The 25,037-nt window shown below is 40.3% G+C and overlaps 1 protein-coding gene across 1 annotated transcript in view; it reads right to left on the reverse strand.

Annotated features, from left to right (window-relative positions):
* Positions 1-8,579: 8,579 nt before the first annotated feature.
* Positions 8,580-25,037, reverse strand: part of LOC142103776 (4-galactosyl-N-acetylglucosaminide 3-alpha-L-fucosyltransferase FUT6-like) — a 32,259-nt gene continuing 15,801 nt past the window's right edge. Inside the window, exon 2 of the mRNA XM_075187972.1 lies at positions 8,580-13,490. Within this exon, the coding sequence (XP_075044073.1) occupies positions 12,431-13,483 (1,053 nt within the window). The 5' untranslated portion in view covers positions 13,484-13,490 and the 3' untranslated portion in view covers positions 8,580-12,430. The remainder of the gene's footprint in view (positions 13,491-25,037) is intronic.

The following is a 25,037-nucleotide window of genomic DNA, read 5'->3' on the forward strand; positions in this document are numbered from 1 at the left end:
CATCCAGGGCTGCCAAGAGGAATTCAGGGCCCCAGTACAACAACTTAATGGGGCCCCCTTATAGGTGTGCATGTTGAAAAATTTGGGAGAAAAGCGCTAGGCCCTGAATTCGCCAGAGCGTGACATATGTCTAAGCACTCCTGCCTTTCAAGACATCTAGCACCACAGTGTAGTACAGAAAGAATGCAGTGTGTACACAGAGAGTTCACAGTCTTGGCCTGTACCTTACATTGGGCAGAACACTCACCAAAAATTTACATTGTCCCACTAGAATCACAACATTTCACACACTGCTCCTGCTCTAACCTACCTGTTCTTCTCACTTTCACCCCATGTTGCCGTAGGTTTCTTTAGTTGCGGCTTGTCTGGGTCCCGGAATGTTGGGGGACCCTATTTGGAAAAAAATGGCTACATTTAGAAAATTACAACCAGCCCCACCGTTAAATCAAATGCACCTATGATTAATAATTAGGCCTTCCTCCAGCCCCAACATTAAAATAGTTGTCACGGGCACTAGGAGTCTTTACCCAGGGATCACCAGGTGATAAGCTTACCAGAGCAGTATAGGTGGTAATATGGTACTCTGGTAGCGGGGTGATCACGGAACAGGAGACAGCAGATGATAGAGATGCTCGGGAAAGTCTATGACTAGCAGCACTGGTAATATATATGTAGTAATACACGAGGAACTGAATGGACAAAGGACACGTGAGGGTAGTCAGTGGTCTGCGGTAGCAAGTTGTACCACTGCTATAGTGAGGAGGAATGTCCAACAGAAACGAGGAGGTGATGAGAGTCAGTGGTCTGCGTTTAGCAAGTTGTACCGCTGTCTGGGTGAAGGAATGGGATCCAGGTGAAGTTATCCGGGAAGTCAGTGGTCTGCATTAGCAAGTTGTACCACTGCTATGTGAGAGGACACTGGAACAGGTGACACTGGAAACAGGAATCAGTGGTCTGCCTCTAGCAAGTTGTACCCCTGAATATATATGTGAGGAGGAGCACGGGGAGAGGCTGCAATACAGAGGATACACGGGCACCTTGAACTTGATCCACAATGACATGCACAATATAGTAATGACTGAACAGCACTGCAATAATACAAAGTCATAGAAACTATCCGGGCAAAAGATAACACAGTCAATGATGGCAAAAGTCTCAGCGGATAGTAAGCTCCAGAGGAGAACAACTCAGTCCAGCAAGATATGCAATACACCAGCACAGTCAATGAGAAGTATGCATACCGTGGTTCAGGAGCAGGCTGTCAGACAGGAGTGCAGAGATACCTGAACGGCTGGAGGCCGGCAGGATGCGAAGTCCCTGGAGGGTGAAGCGGTAATCAAGTAGGTGCAGCGCACAGGTCGGTAGACCAGCAGGGGAACAAATACTCAGGAAGCAGTAGTATGTAGAACTGGACTCCTGGAGGACCCTGAAGAGTAGCGATGGTCTAGACGAGATGAAAGCAGTGAGGCGCAGATCCGATGCAGACTGGCGAGTAGAGACCAGCAGGAACACTGAGAAGCACGGAGAGCGGATCAGCTGCTGCAGACACGAGTAGAACTGAGGAGTAGCAGCCAGCAGGACTCTGCAGGTACACGGAGGTAGCGGATAGCAACCAGCAGGTGCAGCCACGATGAAACACGGGAGAGTAGAGCTGAGCTGGAACTGTTGAGCACGGAGAGCAGCGGATAGGAATCAGTTGTAGCAGTCTCGAGGAAACACGGGAGAGTTGAGATGAGCTGAAGACTGTAGCGCACGGAGGCAGCAGATAGGAATCAGCTAACAGTCACGATGAAACACAGCAGAGTTGAAGTGGTCTGAAGACTGTAGTGCACGGAGGCAGCGGATAGGAATCAGCTCACAGTCACGATGAAACACAAGAGAGTTGAAGTGGTCTGAAGACTGTAGTGCACGGAGGCAGCGGATAGGAATCAGCTAACAGTCACGATGAAACACAGGAGAGTTGAAGTGGTCTGGAAACCACAGGAGTAGAAGTGGTCTGGAAACCACAGGCATCAGCAGCGCTGAATACACGAGGAAACACAGGAACACCTTCAGAGGCTCATGGGGAATGAGACTCCAAGATCAGGCAACGAGGTATGGACAGCAGGTGCTTTAAATAGGGAGTGTTGCCTGATCAGCCAATTAAGTTAAAGGAACCGGTACTGAAGGTTTTGAAAGGGCTGCGCATGCGCAGACCCTCAGGATGGTGGACGGCCACGGTTCCTAAACACACGGGAAGAAGCACTCACAGTCTGGTGAGTGACAATAGTATTCCCATTACCACGCAAACAAATTAGCAACCATTAATTAGCCACCATCTACCTCACACACACTATATTGCCAAAAGCTCCCTGTGCCATCACACACACATTACTGTGTCCCTTCATCATCATGCTATGTCCCCTTATGATCGCACTGCGACCTCCATGCTGCCTTTGCCCCTTTCTTCATCCCCCTGTGCCATGCTGCCTTTGTCCCTCTTTTCTTTATCCCCCTGTGCCATGCTGCCTTTGTCCCTCTTTTCTTTATCCCCCTCTGCTATGCTGCTTTTGTCCCTCCTTTCTTTATCCCCCTGTGCCTCTCTGCGTTTCTCCTCTTTCACTTACCTCTGTATTGCTTTCTTTCATCTTTATTTTCTTTTCTTCTCTCTTCTGTCTTCTGCCTTCTTCTGTGCTCGGCTCTTCACTGAATGTCGACATTCATTGCAAACAGAGAGGGGAAGAGGGACGCCGGCACCGCGATCATGTGAGTATTTCTATTCACACATGATCGTGGCGCCCCCCCCCCCCCCCCCTCTCGGCTGCGGGGAAAAAAAAAATTGAAAAAAAAAAAAGTTTTTTTTAAAAAAAAGTAAAAAAAAATCCAAAAAAAATCCAGAGTGAGGTCCCGGGCCGGGGCACCTGGCATGGTAATTAGTACCCGCTCCCCCTTCCTCTCAGCGGCCCTGCCTACCTCCATCCACCCCTTCCCACCACTGGTCTGCCCTTCAAGTCATAGGCAGTCGTAAGTGTCATTTGCATTCGGACATGAATTACATGCAATTTACGTTCATTGACATAAGTTCTCTTTAGGAGCATTCACAGAACTATTTCACACAAGATACAGCATGCAAAGGTACCTACGTCTGAACGTGAATTAGGACCATACACTTCAATAACAATCTTGCACAGTTTAAGATAGATGATACAATATATTATCAAGTTTCCACTACTCTGAATTCTTTGCCTGTTTTATAGATGCATGCAAGCACTTTCCTCATGTATGTGTGTGGTGCGTGTGCCTCACAGGATCCATTACAAGTCCCACGTTGCTCAGTCTAGATATATATATACTGGCTGTTTTTTCCTGTAGGAAACAAATACTTGATAGCTTTATTTTTATACTAACAATAACAGTTGATCTAGGACATGCCCTACCCCAATTATAAATCTGTCCTCACATTTTTGTTTTACTTATCTTAATGAATCAGGCCCGATGTTATTTCTATGCCTACATAGACATACAGCTAGATGCAGATGAAAATTGTTCATATAGCGATGCTTTATTTCAATATTTACTCTGTCATATAACATTAGATGTACCTTAGACTGCTACCGATATCTCCAACCTGTTCTCTACCTGGAACTGGTAGCAAACCAAATGAAGCAGAATAGGATTATGTCTTCAAATGAGGTCATTCTTGCTGTGTGACTATAATTTTCCTAAATTCTTAGCACCTTTTAAAGGAAAAAAACGCTACACTTGTTCTGTACTTCTTTTCAATAGCTGTGTAGCAAAGCACAAAAGTTTTCTGCCAGTCATTATTTTTAATGAGATCTACCGTACAGACTTTTATAGTTGGGAACTTCTCCTATGATTTCAGTCCCGAGGTAAGGATTAGTATCAAGGTTTATTACACCATTCACTAAAAAGTTCAGGCTTCTCACAAATAACTGAGTACCTGTAGAGGAAATTCTGACCTCTTTTCATTACTACGGGCTGTAGTGCACTGTTATAAAATGATGTCGCCTATTTAAAATAATTACGCTGGATGGCACAGGTGCCTTGTATGACTCCCGATCCTTTAAAAATAGAACTTCTGCCTGAAATTGCTCATGACAATCCACGCAATGGCCACAACAGTGTGTTTGCCAGTTTACAAAAGATGATTTCATGTAGAAGTATTAATTCCAGTTCTTCCAGTAAAGTGTAGCCATAGTTAGATGGATCATGCAACATTCTTGCAGGGAGTTACTCTTTAATGATGTTGCTATTCTCTAATGGCTAGTGTATTACATGTGTGAAGTTATCAGCTACTACTACAGTACCTGCTTTTACAAGTTGTGACAGAGTTACTGGTCTGAATGGCAGATATCTATGTCCCAGGCTGTCTGACTTGCATGTTTTTAAACCCAGGAAGATTGATTTATATAGGAGGGAGATTATTAAAGAGTATGTTTGGCTTATGAAAAGCTGGTACGGGTCCCTGGTGTTTTGTATGGAGAGAGCAGGGTGGGCTCCATGCAAAAGGCCCAGTCAGGGTCTTCTGGGCTGAAGCCTCACCGCAGATTGAAGTAGCTTGAGAAAAGTGTAAAAAGTTGGAGGGCCCGAACACAGTAGCTCACTGAAGAGGTTGGAAAGTTGAAAACTGATATTGCTAGGCTAAATGCAGCCCAGAATACAAGTCAAAGTCAATGTCAGAGTGCAAAAGAAGAAGCTGAAAAACTGAGGAAGGAAAAGGAAAATCTTCAGATAGAACTTGATGCCAAAGTCGCAGATATACAAGAGAAAGTTAAGACTATAACCCAGGTTGAAAATGGAAAGCAATACAAGAATCAGTATGAAGAATTTAAGGTTCAATATGAGTACTGAGTATTTCTCAATTCAGACAGCGCAGTCAGAAGGGCAAGCTTCTCAAGTGTTAAAAGGTTTTCGTGCCCAAGCTGAAACAAAGATGTCAGCACTGGAAAACTAAAAAAGGTCTGTAGATGGAAATGAAATCTCAGCAGGAACAAGTCTCAAAAATTCTGGCAGAATTCTCCAAAGTTCAAAAAGACTTTCAGTATGTTACTTAAGCTTTTCAAGACAATGTAAAGCAAATTAACGAGGTTCTGTCTGAAAACATCAGTAGAATACAAATTGTTAAGGATAACTGGGAGAGGTTTGACCTTGACTTTGGGACACCTTTCACTCGGATTTCAGAAAAAGAAAAGTGACCTAGAATTATCCAATACTTTACTGGAGGTTCAAGTCACAAGAACTCTGGAAGCTAGTAATGTTCTTCAAAAGGTGTTGCAGACCGTGAAGGTTACCAACCAGTCTCTGCAGCAGTTGAAGGGGCCAAAAAGTCAACCACATCAGGAAGATGAGTTCCTGTCCTCGTCTATTGCTTCGCTGAAAGTGGTGCAGATGTTGTAGCAAAAGAAGTGTTGAGTACACCCCGCCAGCCTCAAGTTTTGTCATGGCGACCTGCAGTGGACTCTGGTAAGACTGTTTCAGGGGAAAAGGGTGCTGGGCGGTGGAATGAACTGAAATATACAGAGACTGTAGGCTCAGAACCTAAAGATTGGCCAGTTAGGCCAAGAAGGTTCCGGCCTCGTAAAAACTATGGTCGAAATGTGATTACTTGTTTTAAATGTGGTGGTTTAGGCCATATTACGGTTAATTGTTCATGTGCCTATGAATTTGTGCAAAGTGATAATGCTTATGTACATCGCAGAGTGTCTTTGTTTGCCCAGCTAGCCTGAAATGTAGACAAACAGGCTGACAAATTAAGGTGTGAGATCTCGGTAAAAGGTAAATGGGTAAAGGCTCTGCTAGATTCTGGCAGTATGATTTCTCTTGTGAAAGCAGAGTCGGTGAGTCCCTTAAATCGTCCAGGGAAAGCTGTTGATGTAACCTGCATAGTCACTGTGGGTTTGGTTCCTGGTTTGAGGTTTGATGTAATATTAGAGAAGAGATTTTACCCACTTCTGGAAGCTATGGAAAACTCAGTTGGCTGCAAAAGTGAGTAGCTCAAATCAGCATGGTAAAGTCACTGATACAGTAGTAGAGGAAGTGTTCCCCAATTCAGTAGTGTTCCCTTCCTCTAATGTGGTTTGTGAATCAAAAATTTACAGGGGCAGCAGTAGAGCGCAGGGCGTTACACATCCTACTGAAGTAGGAAATATTGTTGAACCTTTTAACTGTATGCCTTTTGTTAAAATAAGGAATTGTGTTTTCGCCTTAGAGCAGTTACAAGATCCCACCTTAAGAAGGTCAGAACGGACTTATCATGAGAGGTTTATGAAGCCGTAGAAAGCCAGTGCAGCTCTGGCAGCTACCTCAGGAACCTCTGTCCCTGTGAGTCCAAAAGAAACCGTAGCCAGTGCTCTCGCACCCTGTCCACATCTTGAGTCGTTAGTGAGAAATGGAGGCGTGCGTAGGGGTTACGAGTGTTCCACCGTAGGTGGAAACAGTGGAGTGGGATATGTGACAGAGTCACTGGTCTGAATTGCGGGTATCTATGTCCCAGGATAACTGACTTGCATGTTTTTAAACCCATGGAGATTCCTAAACAGTATGTTCGGCTTAGGATAAGCTGGTGAGGGTTCCTGGTGTTTTGTATGGAGAGAGCAGGGTGGGCTCCATGCAAAAGGCCCAGTCCAGGTCTTCTGGTCTGAAGACTCACAGCAGACTGATAAGGAGCTGCACCTGAGATGTGCCTGTTAAAAGGTTGCAGATCTGCTTCAATCTGGGTCTCAGTCCTGGGTAGAAGGCTGAATGCTGGAGGCCTCCTGAGAGACACTTTGTGTGTGGGACATAAGGTCCTTCACATTTACGAGAGGGTCTGCACAAATATTTAAGGAAGTTTATTTATGTTTTGCTTACTTTGATTATGCTAATAAAACTGGTTGAGCCCAGTTAATCCGAAAACCCTGAATTTAAGTAACTTATTGCTGCTGTCACCATCTTCCCCAGGATATGGTACCTATTCCCCTCACACGGTTACAAACTTAAAGTTATATTGTATGCTCAGTGTTGTGACAGGATGGTCAGACACTTAGAACTCTAGGACATTTGAAAAATGTGTGTATACTTATTTTACTACCCAAATATAGTTTTAAAAAACAATCCCAAACAGATTGTTTTCACAATAAGTCATTTATTAGCATAATGCACAGGAGATAGTACTAAATGATAGTATATAATGAGTGGCGGTAAGCGCACAGCGGGAGCCAGAGATGCGATGAAGTCAATTGCATTATCGAATAGTCACTAACATATCACATCTAAAGTTTCTTTTCTTGTTTTTTTGTTTCTTTCTTCAAAATAATTTTAGAATGCATAGTTTACTTTATTAAACATAAATATGTCATATTTGTAACTCCACTCTTTTCTGAAGTTACAAATTGATCTGCATTTTATCTCTGATTACGGATTATACTGTGACTTTCCTAGAATGGGACTGACAGTCGGCAGTTGGTTGCAAATGATGATTTATTCGTAGCACTGGGGTCATGAATTCGAGTCCCAACCATGGCCTTATCTGTGTGGAGTTTGTATGTTCTCCCCGTGTTTGTTTGGGTTTCCTCGGGGTGTTCCAATTTCTTCCCACACTCCAAAAACATACTAGTAGGTTAATTGGCTGCTACTAAATTGACCTTAGTCTCTTTCTCTCTCTGTCTGTGTGTATGTATGTTAGGGAATTTAGACTGTAAGCTCCATTGGGACAGGGACTGATGTGAGTGAGGGAATTAGTGGTGCTATATAAATAGCTGATGATGATGATATAGACAATAATATTGGAAAAGACAGATACCGTAACATTATCCATTTATATGATTAATTTAATCAGTTTCCAGTAAAATACATCAACTAAAACTTTTGTTTGCATTTAGAATTATTAATTGGAATGGGGAGAACAATAATCTGAGCACTGTTTAGTGACTGCAACAGACAAACTAATGCCAGCGAACAGTCATATTCTAACAAAACAAATGTCAGAACAGCTGTTTGGATTTATTAGACAGTAAGGGGCATATTCAAATGTTTGTTTTCCGCGCCGCGGAAAAACTATTACCGTTGATACGGTAATAGTTAGCGGTATTTCAGCTTGCGGCTCAGGGAGCTGCGGGCTGAAATCCAGCGAGAAAATTACGGAATTAAGGGGTTTTCCACGCACGATTACCGTAATAACGGTAATCGTGCGCGGACCGCGAGATTCTCACCGTTTCCGCCGAGAATTGAATATGCCCCTAAAAATGTTTTTGACACTATACAAAATGACAATGTTTTACATTTTTGTAAACAGTGTCACTTTGTGTGCGTTGTATATGTTCACCAAATACTAATCTACCTCTATCCTCACTAAAGGGGGTCATGTTAAGTTGGACACAAATTGAATTTTTGGTGTATAATGTGCCTTTTTACTTCTGCGCAAGTGCACTTAGCACTAGCTCCGAAAGTAGTGCCCTGTGCACAGGCGCAGACGTAGAAACAATTTCACTTGACGCTTCATAAGTTACTCGTCCCACTTTGCGACAGAATGATATTTAACACTTTAGTAATTAAAACATGACAGTGTTATGTGGAAACACGTTTATTTTAATTAAAGCAACCAATTCCTTAAAATGTCTGCCTTTATAGCAGAGTAGAAGCATTCACATTAGTCGTAGCACATACATTTACATAAACAACAGACTGAAGCCTTATACGCCATAATTGTTACCGATTAAAATAAAAATAAATCACTTACAATACAAATATATTATTTTGAAATAAATCATATTTTACAACACTAAGTAACCAGCAATAAACAGCAATAATGACAAACAAAACAATTACTAACAAAGTGGGATGACCTCTCCGTTAGTAAAACAGATCTAATTTAAATAGTAAATTATCCAATATTATTTATTTAACAAATTCATATATGGGGTAGTTTTAAAAATATGAACAACTTCACATGTGCAAGAAAGTGCAATGTCTATTAAAAAGTAGTAAAAAGTGTACAAATGTGTGTTACCATCAGATACGCAGCATCCACTGGCAATTTATTATGTTAAGGAGCCTATTTCTCAAAAGGACAAAATGCACTTTTGCCAGCATAAATGGGGGTTTACACTGGTTCCAGGGCTTATAATCGCTATGTTGTATATACTAATGGGGTTATCGCTGGCAATAACCCAATTTTCGCTGGTTGCTGCAGTTCTCAAAGAGTTCTCTGGGGGCGGCAAACATATATTACTCAGCAACGTTGAAAAGTTTTTCTCTGCAATAAACAGTTTCTCACCGAAGCCTCAGGACCATTATCACATAAGCAAAGCAGCAGAAATAAAATAATTTATTGATTAAATAACTTATTTTTGCAAAGCGGGTTTGTTTAAAATAAATAGGGTTAATATCCTATTTATTTTCTAGGGGAGAAATGGTAGCTACAATATAACTTATATATCATGTTTTCCAACATATCTTATGTATAAAAGCTTTTATTTACAGCAGTAGAACTAGCAATGATATTCCTTTAATAAATATAGGTCAAAAGGTAGGTTTTTTTTTGCCGCAAGTAGAGTCAAAAAGTCATGACAAATAGGCCCCTTAATCTTAGGGGCATTCAATTGTTGGCGTTACCCAGAAAAGTAATGCAGCGTGCGCACTATTACCGTCATTACGGTAATAGTGAGTGTAATTACTGTTATTACGGTACCTTTAACGCTGGATTTCAGCTCGCAGCTCAGGGAGCTGCGAGCTGAAATCCGGCTTAGGATTACCGTAATAACGGTAATATTTTTAACGCCATGGGAAACGCCAACAATTGAATATGCCCCTTATAATCTTGCAATGCCTGATGGAACTTTTAATCATTATTAAATTTGCCAACATGGTAATAACCACTCATTTATAGTTCTGCATCAAGAAAATGTTATTTGTTTTATCAATGAGTACAGTAAATTTTCTTTCCACAGTACAGATTGCCTAGGAAACCAGTAGGCTGCTTTGGCTATAATACAGAAGCAGCATGACATGATTTATCAGGATTAAGACTGCAATTAAAGAAGCCCTTTTATGTTACGATTTTGATTAGTCATCTTGACCAAATTGACAGATCATTATAGTATGGGTGAGCTTCAAGATGAATACTCTGCCTCAAAGGTCCCTCTTGTAGATGACATACTATTGTAGGAGGAAGCACTAAGTGATTATTCTGTATGTCAAATACATAATTAAAATAAAGTCTTATTGGATCAACTTTGATCTGCTAAGGAGGAAAACCAGATACAATCAGATTGCATGTGTTGGGTTATGGAATCTCTGAGAGCAGTGCAAAATGTTGATATCCAGTTAGTCGGCCTGGTGCCTGTACATCAGTGCAATTTGACCAAATTTCTCACTGATCTGGTCATTGGGCAGTTGTGTCAAGTAGCTGGGTTAAAAAATTAGCAGCTATAAAAGCATGATTTGTGGGTAGGAAACAAAAGGTATGGGCAGCACAGTGGCCTAGTGGTTAGCACTTCTGCCTCACAGCACTGGGGTCATGAGTTCGATTCCCAACCATGACCTTATCTGTGTGGAGTTTGTATGTTCTCACTGTGCTTGCGTGGGTTTTCTCTAGGTGCTCTGGTTTCCTCCCACACTCCAAAAACCTACTGGTAGGTTAATTGGCTGCTATCAAAATTGACCCTAGTCTCTCCCTCCCTGTCTGTGTGAGTGTGTGTCTATATTAGGGAATTTAGACTGTAAGCTCCAATGGGGCAGGGACTGATGTGAATGAGTTCTCTGTACAGCGCTGTGGAATTAGTGGCACTATATATATAAATAAATGATGATGTGCACTTTTGCAGACAGCAGTGGAAATGTTCTGTTTTTGGTCATTTTAATCAGATCGCCATCCATAATGATGGTTTGCCATTGGTTTGGAGGGTGCATGCTTGTCACAAGAGTAACCACTGTTTTTCAATTTAGTACATTTTAACCCTAGCACCCACCGGCCAGGAGTACAACAAAGGACCCAATGCTACTTCACCATTGGGCCAGGTATCTCTAGGTGTGTGGACCCAAGAATTTATTCGGAATCCCTCATAGAGGACTGAGTCTGAAGTGGAGTAAGTTGGGCTGTAACAGAAGGAAAGGGAGATTTTTATTTTTTTTGCATTATTTATTTAGTTATTTATATTTACATGTTCTGACACGCAAGATAGCTAAAACAGTATGGATTTTGAGCTATCATGCCTCTCATAACCACTTCTTTTTTTCTGATGGGATTTCCAGGGGTTTGGTAAACCACACCTTAATGTGGCCAATTGAAAACAAGCAGTTGTTCATTGGTTTGGCCTTTAGTGACCTGGCAGTTTGAAAATTGTTCCTAAAATGCTGAAAAAATACTGGTTACACTAATCTGCCCTCTAGTAAATTCCCCCCAGGAATATCGAATTGAGAAAAGCATCATAAATTCTTTCTATTTATATTTTTATGGGTGATGCTAATTAAGTGTCTTCCCAACATCAACACAACTAAGAGACCACATGTAGAGCAATATTTAAACTGGACTAGTATATACTGTATAATCCAGTGTTGGTTAACCTGTGACACTCCAGGTGTTGTAAAACTACAAGTCCCAGAATACCCTTCCAGCAAAAAGCTGTTATATATTGGCAAAGCATGCTGGGACTTGTAGTTTCACAACACCTGGAGTGTCACAGGTTAGCCAACACTGGTATAATCTAACATCTTCTGGTACATTTTTGATTCTTTATTTTTTATGATGCTTACTAATTCTTGCTTACTTTTGTAGTCATTATCCTTTACTTAATCTGTTTTCAACTCTATAATTCCCTTTGTTGAATGGCAATAGCATATGATTTAGGAAAACTATCACTTAAAATTGAAATTAAAATAGATCAGTTGCATAGTTTAAAACATATTCAAATTCACAATCAAATTATAATTTAGCAAACATTTCCTCTAGGAAAAATAAAACTAAAAAGATATTTCTGTTTCTACAAAGTTTCTTCCATTGCTAGGACATTCAGTCAACCGGGACTGTCCTGTAGAAGTGGGGTGGTAGAATTTAAACCTGCACATTTTGCCAGACTGGTGAACCTTGAGGGAGGACTGGTATAAATCACATATGTCTAATCCATTATTTTACTGTGTTTCTTGACATCCAGCCCAGTGAGACGGAACAGCAAATAACAGTTAAGTGTTGGGCATGGCAGGTAATTTGGAAAATGGAAATACTTTATGTTGCAATTTGTGGGGGGGTTAAATCCCCCTTTATATGTGAAGCTTTAAGTCCATTTTATTTACTTCTGGGTGTGATTAAACATTATTCTTTATCCCTGAAATATAAATAACCTTCAATAAGCACACGTTAATTTGTAAACATACGTTTCTATTCAAATGCTATCCACTGACAAATCTCTTATTGGATTCCTCCTTTTTTTTGTGCAATGCTAATGTTATAGTTTTGTCATGTGTACCATTTGGAGAGACTTGGTAGGCTTCTATATGAAGGAGCCTTATGCAGTGCTATACAAGCTTTACAGTAATTTATATTCCAATCAACTTCTGCTACTGGCCACAGTTTTGATCTCCAGTTGAAATATTGCTCATATTTCTGGTTGTTTTTGTCAAGGTCAAGCAGGTAGTCAGCCAGTTCTTTTGGACTAGGAAAATCATCAACATGAATGAAGGAATCTGAAGGAATAAACCTTTCATAATTTTCTCTAGTTGAGCCAAGAACTATAGGAACAGTTCCAGATTTGAAAGCATTCTTCCAGAGTTTTTCTGTAATATAATCCTTATGTAGCGAATTCTCAAATGATAAGTAGAACTTGTATTTAGATATGGCAGTATGTATGTCTTGTCTAGCTAAAGGCAGATGGAATTGACCATAAACATCTATGGTTATATGTTTCTTCATTTCTTCATAAAACTGTACCCGTTTGGAATGGGGATTCCAGTTACTGACAACCCAAGACACTAACTTAGACTTTTTTGGGATGGTAAAGTTATGAACTAAGTCATTTTTCTGCAGCCATCCGTAAGGAGTGAAGATGTCAGAATCACTTCTGTAAGACATGGTGAGGTTGATGAGGTTGTCCATGAAGCCTAGGTTAGGGCTATGGCTTGGAGACTCCAAGTTAAACCACACCCAATACTGTCCTTCTGGTCTTGGAATCTGAGGCATTTGAGTTTTGGAACTGCATACATCTCTGTGATGAAAAATTACAGCATTTGCCCTATTATACCAGGTACGGTTGGCTGTCATGAAGCACCTAGGATCATTAAAGGGTTTTGCACACTGGTTTAAAGGAAAGCGGCTACCAAATGGCCATGTCCATAGCAGGACAATCAAGTCTGCTTCTGTCTGGGAGGAGAGCAGTGAGGTAGAACAATCTGACACTATGGTGCTATCTTTATTGAAGGTGCTATAATTAAAGATTAAGAAGACAACGAAAACTTGTAAGATGAATATGATAAAATATTGCTGATATGATTTTGATTGCTGCTCAGCCTTCATTTCATACCTAGAAGTAGGAAACAAAGACAAAATTTAAGAGTAAAGTAAAAGCTAATCCCTAATGTCATATATCAAAAAAAGAAAGTGGTTCTCAAAAAACAAATATAATTGGCCAAGGAAAACAGGAAGTTCTTGTGTGTTTAAGTACTCATTACCACCAATCTGTGCACGAGTAAAGGTGGAATTTTATTTATCTGCTAGTGCTTCAGATCTTGTTGTGTTTGCCGGTTTATTGACTTTGGCTTTGTCCCTCATGATTCTACATTCTCCAACCCATCAACTTCAGCATTGTCCCTCACTACCCATCCTGTCAGGATCCAGTGACTTGAACATTCGTGGTGTGTCTCTGATAGCTAACCCAGCCAAGTGATCCTCTCCCAGGAGCATTCAACACTATTTTGCTTGTGCGAGCTGAGCGCTTTGAGGAACCTATTTAGCTAGGAAAGTTTTCTTTGTCCAAATGCTCATTGCTGAGAGAGTTGTCCAGAATGAGTTTGAGTCATCTGGAAATGGTGTTGCTCACCGGAACAGGAGGAAAGTTCAATGAGAATTGGGGCAATTCTTCCTCCATGTTACTTTCTGCAATGTAAGCTGTCTATCGTACTCTATTGGGAATGCTTGCCTCAAAGCCTCCTGAGATACTGGAGCCATGGAGAATTTCTTAGATGTGGACTTAGCCTGCAAGATGGTGCTACCCTTGCTTCTGAAGACTAGGTCAACTTGCCATAAAAGCTTATAGATAACCAATAATACCAGTTTTCGTAACCCTGAGACTTTGATGATGGGAGTCAACTATAGTGACTAGGAGCTGATCTCTTTCTGCACCATCCACACTACAAAGATTTCAATCAATCTGAGTTACCACCAGTTATACATGCACAAGCCAATGATCAATTGGAGGGCTAAAAAGATACAGGAATGGGACAAGTCATGCGAGACCACATGCCTTCAACTAGCAAATGTGGCAATGGTATGTGGTGCTACCCAAAGAGAGGAGTCTAGACCAGAAAGACTGCCTGAGCAGAACCAAAGTTTCAGGAGGGACTATGACAAAAAATACACAGAGGCACTATTACTTCACAGAGAATGGGACTGCCCAATCGACCTGTTGCCTGGCACTATGCCTCCAAGTGGCAGGAAATACCGTTTATCTGAACCTGAGACAAGCGCCATGACCATCTACATACAGAACAATGTGGAACAAGATTTCATCATAGAGTACAGACTGACAACAAGAACATCCTTCAGCCCCTCACCTTCTTTTCAAAGATGTTCACCTCTGCTATGGCCAACTCTGACATGGGAAACTGAGAATTGCTAACCATCATCACCAAGAAGAGGCATCTTTTGTAAAAGGTCCATCTCTCTATTGTCATCTACCACAAGAACCTGAAGTTTATTAAGGGGAAGAAGAGGTTGAACTTTGAGCAGGCACGGTGGGTGCTATTTCGAACCAGGTTTTATTTAGGTTCATTATTTTTGAATTTATTACTGTTTACACTGCATATTTGATTCATGTCTATCCAGCAGTAAAGAGTTCTAAGTTTATCTAAACATCAACCTTCCACTCTTTAATCTTGGGACACAATTGTGTGAGAGAGGGGCAACAGGAATACATCATCCAGATCATAGATATGCACAGATTCAGGGAAAGCATGCAATACCTATTGTACTGGATACGAGGTTCCCCAAATCACTCAGACACAATATTAGAGGAAAAATGTAAGGATGATTTATTCTGCAGAACAGAATTAAATGCAGCATGGCCCCTTAACAATTGCAGGTCCAACAAGTCAGGAAATCAGTTCAAATATATCCAGTGGGATAGGGACAGCACAGTCCCCTTAACAATAGCAGGTCCAACAAGTCAGGAAATCAGTTCAAGTAAATCCAGTCAGAGAGGTTCCACAGCACATTTCTGGTGGAGCATCACCTCTTGGCCAAAAGTTAGTCCAGCTCCCATGGTAGCCTCTTTTATCACCACCTAATCCCACCTTGGGAACTGCCTGCCCAGGGGAGTTGCAAAAGGTCTTGATTGGTGGGCTGCTTACACTATCCAGCCCCTCCCTCACCTCCCCAGGTGTCTTCCCTCAGGTGACCCCTGCCTGGTCCGGCTCCTGGCTGGCTGTAGAGCTCACTAGTGGACAATAGGGAGCAAACAGAAATAACAATGGTAGCTTAATTCACTCAACTCCTGAGTGTTTCCTATGGAGGTGGAATTTAACACCTGAAGTACTTTTCCAAGGAGATGTTATAGTTACATCACTAAAAAGTGCAGTTCAGGTATGGATTAGATTCAGGGGTTGTAACACCATACACCATGCCCGTTGCTTTACGTTCATTCTTTTATTAGGTTGATTAATGATCACTCACTTGCTCTGCTTTACAAATACTTCAGGTTTCATCCTGCTAAGTCTAGCGGATTGCACCAATTGTTTCTCTCCTGGGAGCAACCAACGCCATGACACTCTGCAGTTCAAAGCAAAATTGTCTTATTCGCAGACAAGCAAAAACAACAAGACAGAAAAACAAAATGGGATTCTTTCATTCATGATCACTGTGGACTGCCAAACATTATCTCCCTAGACATAATCAGAGAGATTTCCATGGTGTCTGTAAGCCCCATTCTTATATCATATAAACACAATAAAAGGGGACGCTCTATATTATAAAAACCTTTTTATTCAGCAACTTTTCTTTTAAAACACAAATTAGGTGCATACCAGAATGAACAGTAAACTTATTTATCAACTCAATGTGATAACCAGAACAGTGAGATACACAGAAGACACAAAGAGAACTGTTGTTTAAAGCGCTTATAGTGAGCCAAGCGATGAGCTGACTCTTTTTGTCAGAAGGACTTCATGGGAGGCAGTGGCTTGCCTTAGACTACTCTTATAGAGTCTTCAGTTACTCCCTGGCTTATCCCAAGATGCAATCATAACCTAAATAAATCAGAGATCCTGTAAACCAAGACTATCTGACACATGAATTATTTAAGGACACAAAGACAGAATGCTAGTAAATGAGATTTAATATGACAAAAAAGTAACAATGCTTATTGAATAAAAATGGTGCTAACAAATTGACATAAATGAATATAAATACAAGAAAGTTCCTTTAAAATAAAACAAAAATAAACAGAGAAATGGAAGAACCATCCTCACATACTCTTTCGCATAATATGCCAGCTGAGGTATGCTAGAATATATGGATAATTTTATTAGGAGCTGACTGATCCTCAAATATTGATATAGTCTAACATATTCCACTGCTGTTTTAGACCTTTTTTCATTGTTGTCCTCGGTAATATCACCGAAAAAGGAGTGTTGGTATGCAAATTTATTAATACTTTTTTATTGCCCTATTATCCAAGAGCAGTTCTAGTAATGGATTCCTAAGAATATACCATAGTCCCTTCTGGTACATAGCAAAGGTATAGCATTGCTTCCACTAACCATGATATCATGATATAATTTTCTGCACATAAACCTATAAAACATCCATATGTTATATGGATTCCTTGGGGAGATAAATTCATTATGGGGCTTGGACTACAAATCATTGACACATGTTATGTTGTTACTGTCAGGGATTACAAATTAGGGTAGGAAAAGTGTTGCTTATGCTTCCCATAAGGATATTCTCTGAACTGGGGGTGACCCAAACATGGTCATTTTTGGCCAAAGGGATTTTTATCTTAAATGAACAATAAAAAGAGCTGATTCCTCTTCTTTGATAAATAGGGCACCTCATAGGTTCCCCCCGCCGACCCAAAAAAACCCCCAAAAAATACAAAAACGAGAGAGAGCTGCTGTGCATGCGCAGCAGCTCCGTTTCGCCAGCGCTGTCCTATACAGCAGCCGCGGCGCTGTCTAAGAAGCGTATAGGACAGTGGCCACTTAGTTTGCGCAGGGGGGGGGGTTTCTAGAGACTCAGAAACCCCCCCCTGCGTGCGCCACTGGGCTTCACAACCAGTATGGTAATCTGATTCTGTAAATCAGTGGAGAAAAAAAGCTGACCATCTAGTAACATGTCTGCCTGTCTTAGTTAAAAAGATCATTTAATTCCAACATTTAAACTTTCAGATAAAAGGTAAAATATATACTTTAGTATTAACCAGACATTGCACTGCAGCTCTGTTGAAGATAAAGAATTATTTCCACACTCCATTACAGCTGAAGCTACTCCTACACTCTACAAGCTCTTTTAGAGAATCGCTTCCCTCCTAACAGAACACCCTACTACATAGAAGTCAAAGAAAGTATGGTGGAAATAGTTATTTAAAAATTCTCAACTCCACTTATTTAATGTATATTATACAGCTCAGTAAAATACAGCATTTAATATTATAGTACTGCCAAATACTGGATTTGGTTGCTCAGATATAGCAACACTGAACAACAGTAATAACAAACTATGAAATTTGTCTTGTAAAGATTACCTCTGAATGTGCTCAACACAGGGTGGTGAAGATGCCTTGACGTTGGCAGGTGAGCTTATTCCAGTATAGCAATGTTGTGCACAAAATTCTCCTACTTATGTATAAGCTGACACATAGTGACTTATATATTGTTTGTTTCAGATCGCCAAACTATAATTTCTTTTGTCTTTTGTCTTTTGTCTGCACATACAGAGTGACATCAATTGTCCTGGCTGCACTCTCAGTCACCTGCCAATCATGATAGGACTGTGGGAGGAGTGTAAAATATAAAAATTTGTCTTGTTCATTGTTCATTGCCAGATAGTTGCTGGTGTCTAGAGAGAAAGACTGAGTCTAGTCAGAGTTAGGTGGCCTGGTGTCATCTGATTCAAATTAGAGATGTTCACTGACCCCCGTGTTTTGGTTTTGGTTTTGGATCTGGATTCACTTCATGTTTTGGTTTTGGTTTTGGCAAAACCGCCCTCATGTGTTTTGGTTTTGGATCTGTATTTTTTTTAGAAATATAGCTAAAGTATGCTAAAATCACATAATTTTGCTCGTTTTTTGTTCCTACATTATTATTAACCTTAATAACACTAATTTTAAGTCATTTGCAGTCAATTTTGACCACCTCACATGTCACAAAATTATTTTTAAACACTTTCAAACAAAGACTGCAGCGAACTGGCTGGATGCTAGGCGACAAAGCAATGACTCAAACACACGGCAGTTCCTAGCACATCTAGGGCACATTGCCACACAGCAGTGTCAGTAAAGAAAAGTGGTGCAATTAGCAATGGAGCAATGGACCTCTCCTCTTTGTGTACAACCTATATAACACAGTACAATGTGACTGCAGATTTACACCAAGCCTGCCAGCCCTAGTATTTGGATTTCACCACTGACAATTAGCAATGGAGCTCTCCTCTTTGTGTGTTACCTATATAACACAGTACAATGTGACTGCAGATTTACACCAAGCCTGCCAGCCCTAGTATTTGGATTTCACCACTGACAATTAGCAATGGAGCTCTCCTCTTTGTGTGTTACCTATATAACACAGTACAATGTGACTGCAGATTTACACCAAGCCTGCCAGCCCTAGTATTTGGATTTCACCACTGACAATTAACAATGGAGGTCTCCTCTTTGTGTATTACCTATATAACACAGTACAATGTGACTGCAGATTTACACCAAGCCTGCCAGCCCTACTATTTGCAATGCAGCAATGGTGCTCTCCTCTTTTTGTTACCTTTATAACACTGTACATTATGGGACTGCATATTTAGAAGACTAAGCCTGCCATACCTATTAATTCTTTCTATTTCAGCAATGACAATTAGCAATGGAGCTCTCCTGAATTTCACTGTAGACATTGAAGAACACTGCTACTCCTCCTCTTTCTATTCTACCTATGATGCTGCCCAACTGCTCTACAGACTGCCAAGAACTGTGCTACCCCTTCTGTGTCCCACTATGAAATGTCGCTAGATCGCCGTGGAGGGCGGTACTTATAGAATCCAAAACTCGCGAGAGTCGAGATCCGACGACGTAACAATGACGTTTTGCCTCGTTTTCAATTCCGAGGGTGCGCGAAAGTACTGACCCGGCTCGGCTCAGTACTCATATCTGCTAAGTTTGGGTGTGTTCGGTTCTTGGGGAACCCATCCTGAGCATCTCTAATTCAAATTGGGCTACTTATCTGTGAAGGGAACAAAAAAGCACCATTTATTCAGCAAGCAGTTGTATGTGTATGCATCCCCAGAAGTGTGTCCATGTTACAATGTATAAAACATCTCAAATTCTGCATACAATCTTTGCCCCTATGATGTGTTACATGTACCTAACCGTACATGATTATCTATTCTTACTGTATAAATGTACATCAGAAGGCATGTATATGTGGTTGGGTGAAAATTATGTATATTGGGCCTATTTCATGTTTGACGCACCTTAAGTTTAAAAACCGAGCATGGACCTTGAGCGCAGTTCTGAAAATATTCAAATCCAAGCATATCTCAAGATATGTTTCAATTTGAATCTGGGTGTAAGTACACTCTGCCTAACTGATTCTTGCCGTATGTTAACTGACAGAACACGCACATATAAACTTCCTTCAAAATGAATGCAAAAAAACCCATATTCTATAAAAATAAATGATCAATAATACAATAATCATTAATAAAAATGTGTTTAAAATATACCGTATATACTCGAGTATAAGTCGACCCGAATATAAGCCGAGGTACCTAATTTTACCACAAAAAAATGGTAAAACTTATTGACTCGAGTATAAGCCTAGGGTGGGAAATGCAGCAGCTACTGGTAATTTTTTTAGATTTATTCATTATTATGTTTTTAATTTACATCTCTATATGCATTTTTATATCATGTGTGTTGTTTGCTTGTCGTCTAAGTAATGGATTGTTAACCAATTTATGACTTTCCAAAATGTATTTAGCGCACCTATACACTGTGGTGAAAAGGCTTTAACATGTTAAATGGTTGAAAGATGTTACAATTACCTTGGTGGTGTAAGGGGGTTCAGGGTGCATTGAGTGGCATTAGGCCATCGCTCCAGTATGTGGTGTGCCACGGAAATCCTCTATCCTTATGGTTCAGTCTGGATTCCGTGGGACTTGGGGGTGTTGCCTGCCTTCCATGCTCCAGAGTTCCACGAAAAAGGAAGGCAGCGATGGGAACAGCTACAGTAAATCTCAAGCAGGCACTGCGCTGCGCCCTAGAGTCTCTAGGGAGCAAAGCTCCACAGCCGAGTTTCTGGCTACAGCCTTTTCCTTCCCCCGCAGTGGAACGCATGTGCGTTCCACCAACAGGAAGTTCGGCATTTGGAACGCAAGTTTGCATTCCAAATGCCGAACTTCCTGTTGGTGGAACGCACATGCGTTCCACTGCGGAACTTAACAACTGAGGGACGGGACACCAGGTAAGTTCACCCGTGTATAAGCCGAGGGGGCCTTTTTCAGCATACAAAAATGTGCTGAAAAACTCGGCTTATACACGGGTATATACGGTATTTTTTTTTAATATTGAATACATAATTCATGATGTTCATAATGCATACTTTACATACAGGGCCTGATTCATCAATGAACACAAAGTGAACACAATTTGTGTTTTATAAAACCGAACAGTAATTGCATGCACGTTTACTCGTATTCAAGTAGAAGCAGATCTCAAGAAACGCTTCCAATTGAATATGGGTATAAGTATGCTCTGCTATACGGTATTTGCCGTATGCACACAGAGAGAATACGCACATGCATATGCAGGGCTGCCTTCAGAAAAAAAGCTGTTGTACCGGGCCCCCTGGTGAGCCCGGGCCTGGTACAACAGTACCCCTCGTACCCCCCTGATGGCAGCCCTGTGCATATGTGCAATATAAATTCCCATCAGAATGCATGGGAAAAAATAAAGAAAAACACTCTTATTCATTAATAAAAAAATAAAATAACTTTTTTTATATTTTTTTTAAATAAAATACATATATCAGGATGTTCTGTACATAAAGTGCATTTTTGCAGTTGCTCTTACTTGCAAACACATGTTCTGTCATGCATATGCGTCTGTTATAACTATCAAACTTACACCTGCTCTGTAGCTGGTGCCAGTGATAAAGCTAAAAGTCACCTCAGAGATGCTCAGAGCTGAATCAGACGAATGTGCATGTACTTGATCTTGGCATGCCCTAGGCATGTATATTGCCTATGCCCTTTCACTCCCAAGTTACGCTCTTGAAATCGTAGGCTGCCAGAAGTGTCATTTGCATCCAAACTTGAATTTCATGCAAAATATAGCACATAACGGGACATTTCTTGGTGAGTCAGTCCCACAATGCATTTTTATATTCTCTCTTACTTGCATACAAATGTTCTTTGTTATCTAGTGGCGCAAACATGTAGTTTTTTTAATAGAAAAACAATGCCATGACAGTCATAACTATGAGTCGGCACTAATACCCTGTAGCTGGTTTAAATGATACAGCTAAAAAAAGTAATTTAGAGAAGCCCAGGACTTGAATCGGCTACAACTACATTGGCACGTCTTACTGCACATTGCCTACTTTCATCCAACGCTCACTCCCATTCTGCCTGTCACGGCAATAGGGATTCTGGGATCCGTCTCGGGACCCTTGGGACTAGCTGTGGCAGGGATGAAGTGGAAACTAGGAGGCCGGATGAAGGTCTTGCTCATAGAGGGACTGGACTCAGCACTGTAATAAGCAATTGAAATCTGGACCTGATAGACTGGAACCTGGACGCAGGAACAGAGAGACTGAACCCAAGACCAGAGATTCAGCATCCCCAAGGATCCAGAAACTCAGAAGATTATAGTACCAAAACTGGGACTATGAAGGCACCGAACTCAGGCAGCAGATTATCAGAGGTGACTATCTCCTGAACTGGATAAACCTGGAATTGGCTTTGTGCAACTCAGGACTCAGAATCTGTGTCAAGCCTGGAACTGGAAGCCTGTACCCAGGGACACAGAGAATGCTCCATAAGTTGAAAGACTCAGAACAGTCACCTTCCATCCCAAATAGCCACTAGGTAATTCCGAGGAATAGGCTGAAGAGAGCTGGATCCACACGAGGGGTGAGAGCTGGAATCTGTACAGCAGCAGTTTAACATAAGCAAACACATTGATTTAACCAGTTCCTCTGATCAGTGAGCCATGTCACACTATTTCTAGGAATTAATTCACAAACACATACTTGCAGATTTATATGCCTCAAGAATTAGCTTGCACATGACAATGTGAGGAGACCCAAGGTGGGCCATCTGACTATATTCTGATTCAAGGATTATGCCAGAGGTGCTCCAAATTGGTGGAGGAATCAACAGAAGGTGCATATTTTTTATCCTTGCAAAAAATATATGAGTGTAAAAAACTTTCTCTCTCTCTCTCTCTTTCTTTATATATATATATATATATATATATATACAAGTTAACCCGTGCATGATACTCATGCATTCTAGTCAAATCAAGCTACTTAAGGTGTTAAAAAGGTTCTTGTCATGCATTTGGGCCATAGCCCAGGCCTCAACCACCAACCACTCCCCACTGTCACCCCCGGCAACCACCAACCACTCCCAACTGTCACTTCTCCTTCAAGAAATGTATATATAATTTTTTAAAATCTTTATAAACACTTTTAACAATTAACAAATTAAATTAAATGAAAAACATCTTAGTATACCAAATTTCAGCCCTTTCTGATTTTTTTTCCCACACACACTAAGAATTTAGTAGGTCAGTGTATAACTCCGCCCAGCAGGTGGCGCTGCAGCTTGATTTTATATTTTCCACACACACACAGACAGACTAACACACGCCACTAGACATTTATATTATAGATATATATATATATATATATACACACACACATATATACATTTTAGCCCTTAGATATCATAGGATTCTGCATTCTGTTCCAACTCCAACTGACCCTCATCTCATCACTTACTTTATGTCCCTTTTTTTTTTCTTGGGATTTTTTGGTCTGTCATCTACTACCATCCTGGTTCACTCTCATGTTTCCTTGATGCCTTCTCTACCTGGATAACTTTAATTCTCTCTTGTATGACAGACAGATTTTAACATTCCAAGTGCTTTCATGCTTCTCTCTTTAACCTTCTCCTTTGAACTCTTGCTGTGTGATGACTGTTGCACTCATTCTAATGGCTAATTACCAATTTTTCAAACTACCTTTTCTTTCTTCCTGACCATAATCATCTATTCTTTAATCTTACTATATATACTTCTCCGCACCTGTCCACACACCACAACAATGTTCATATGGATCCCTACCAAAATTCATACCCTACTATAGACATCCTGAGATAAATATCTATGTATATATATCTATATATCTATATATCTATATGTCTATATACACCGATATATGTATATATATATATATATATATATATATATATATATATATTATTTTTTTTACCTTGCAAATAATTGACCCACTCTGCTTTTTGAACGGTTATGCGTTCTCTCATGTATTTTAGAAATGGTGCCCAAATGTAATTTTTACCCTGGAACCACTAATGTGGTTAAAGATAGGGATGTCTTTTGGGGGCATAAATGAATACACATTTTTTTTAAACCATTATATATGGAACCCAGTAAAAAAGAAGTAAAATATACACTTTTCCAGAAGTCTGCCCACATGTTACCCTTATATAATTAATGTAACAAATATATTTCATTATTAGCTATTTTATGTTTTGAGTATATAAAAAAAACAAATACATGTTCTTTTTGCAAATGTTTATTTAGCTATAGCACAAAGCTGTAGATATTATTTTTCACACTTTTACTTAACAATTGAATACCTTAATAAGTTGAGAAGAGTCATTAACAATGTCACCTGATGTCTCTTGCACATATAGCAACTTTTCCACCCCAGTAGTCCTAGTATAATGAACAGGTCCCTAAGCCCTCTCCTCATTATACCATTATACAAAAGAGTGAAAAATATAAAACAACCATGCCCAATTATCAAATAAAATGGAATGAAATGCCCCACAATATTCTTGTTCATCAGTTTATTGGCTGTAAAGTATTATATTTTCCTTGATCCTTTGTAGTCCGAATGGGAAAATAAACCTGAAAAATCCCCCAAAAAATGACCATTCCGCACACTATAAACTACCAAAGTAAAATAACTAAAGATTGAATTCTCCTGGACTGACCTTCCCACCACCCAATCATAAGCAGCTAGAGTGGGTAAATGCTTGTGATTGGCTGGTAGTGCAGTTGAGCCTACTTTGATAATTTCACCTTGGTGGTCTGCAGTGCATGGACGGATTTTAATAATATTTTCAGGTTGCTTATTTATTTTTGTAAGACTGGGGATCTCTGGTGGAACAAAAATAATAGGGGTATTTTGTACAAAACACTTCAGGTTACATTCTGCTGGCGAAGCATGGGAAGTTTTACTGTCAAATGCAAAATGAGGTTAAAATTCAATGAAATGTAGAATTATGCAGGGTACCCTTTGATGCACATCCACTGTTGCCTAAACTGAGTTGCTATAGCTTTGTGTTTGAAGGCAGATAGAGGAAAAAACTGTGAGCACTGATAGACTTGACCTGT

This window comes from Mixophyes fleayi, chromosome 10, assembly GCF_038048845.1.
Source record: "Mixophyes fleayi isolate aMixFle1 chromosome 10, aMixFle1.hap1, whole genome shotgun sequence".
Lineage (NCBI taxonomy): Eukaryota > Metazoa > Chordata > Amphibia > Anura > Limnodynastidae > Mixophyes > Mixophyes fleayi.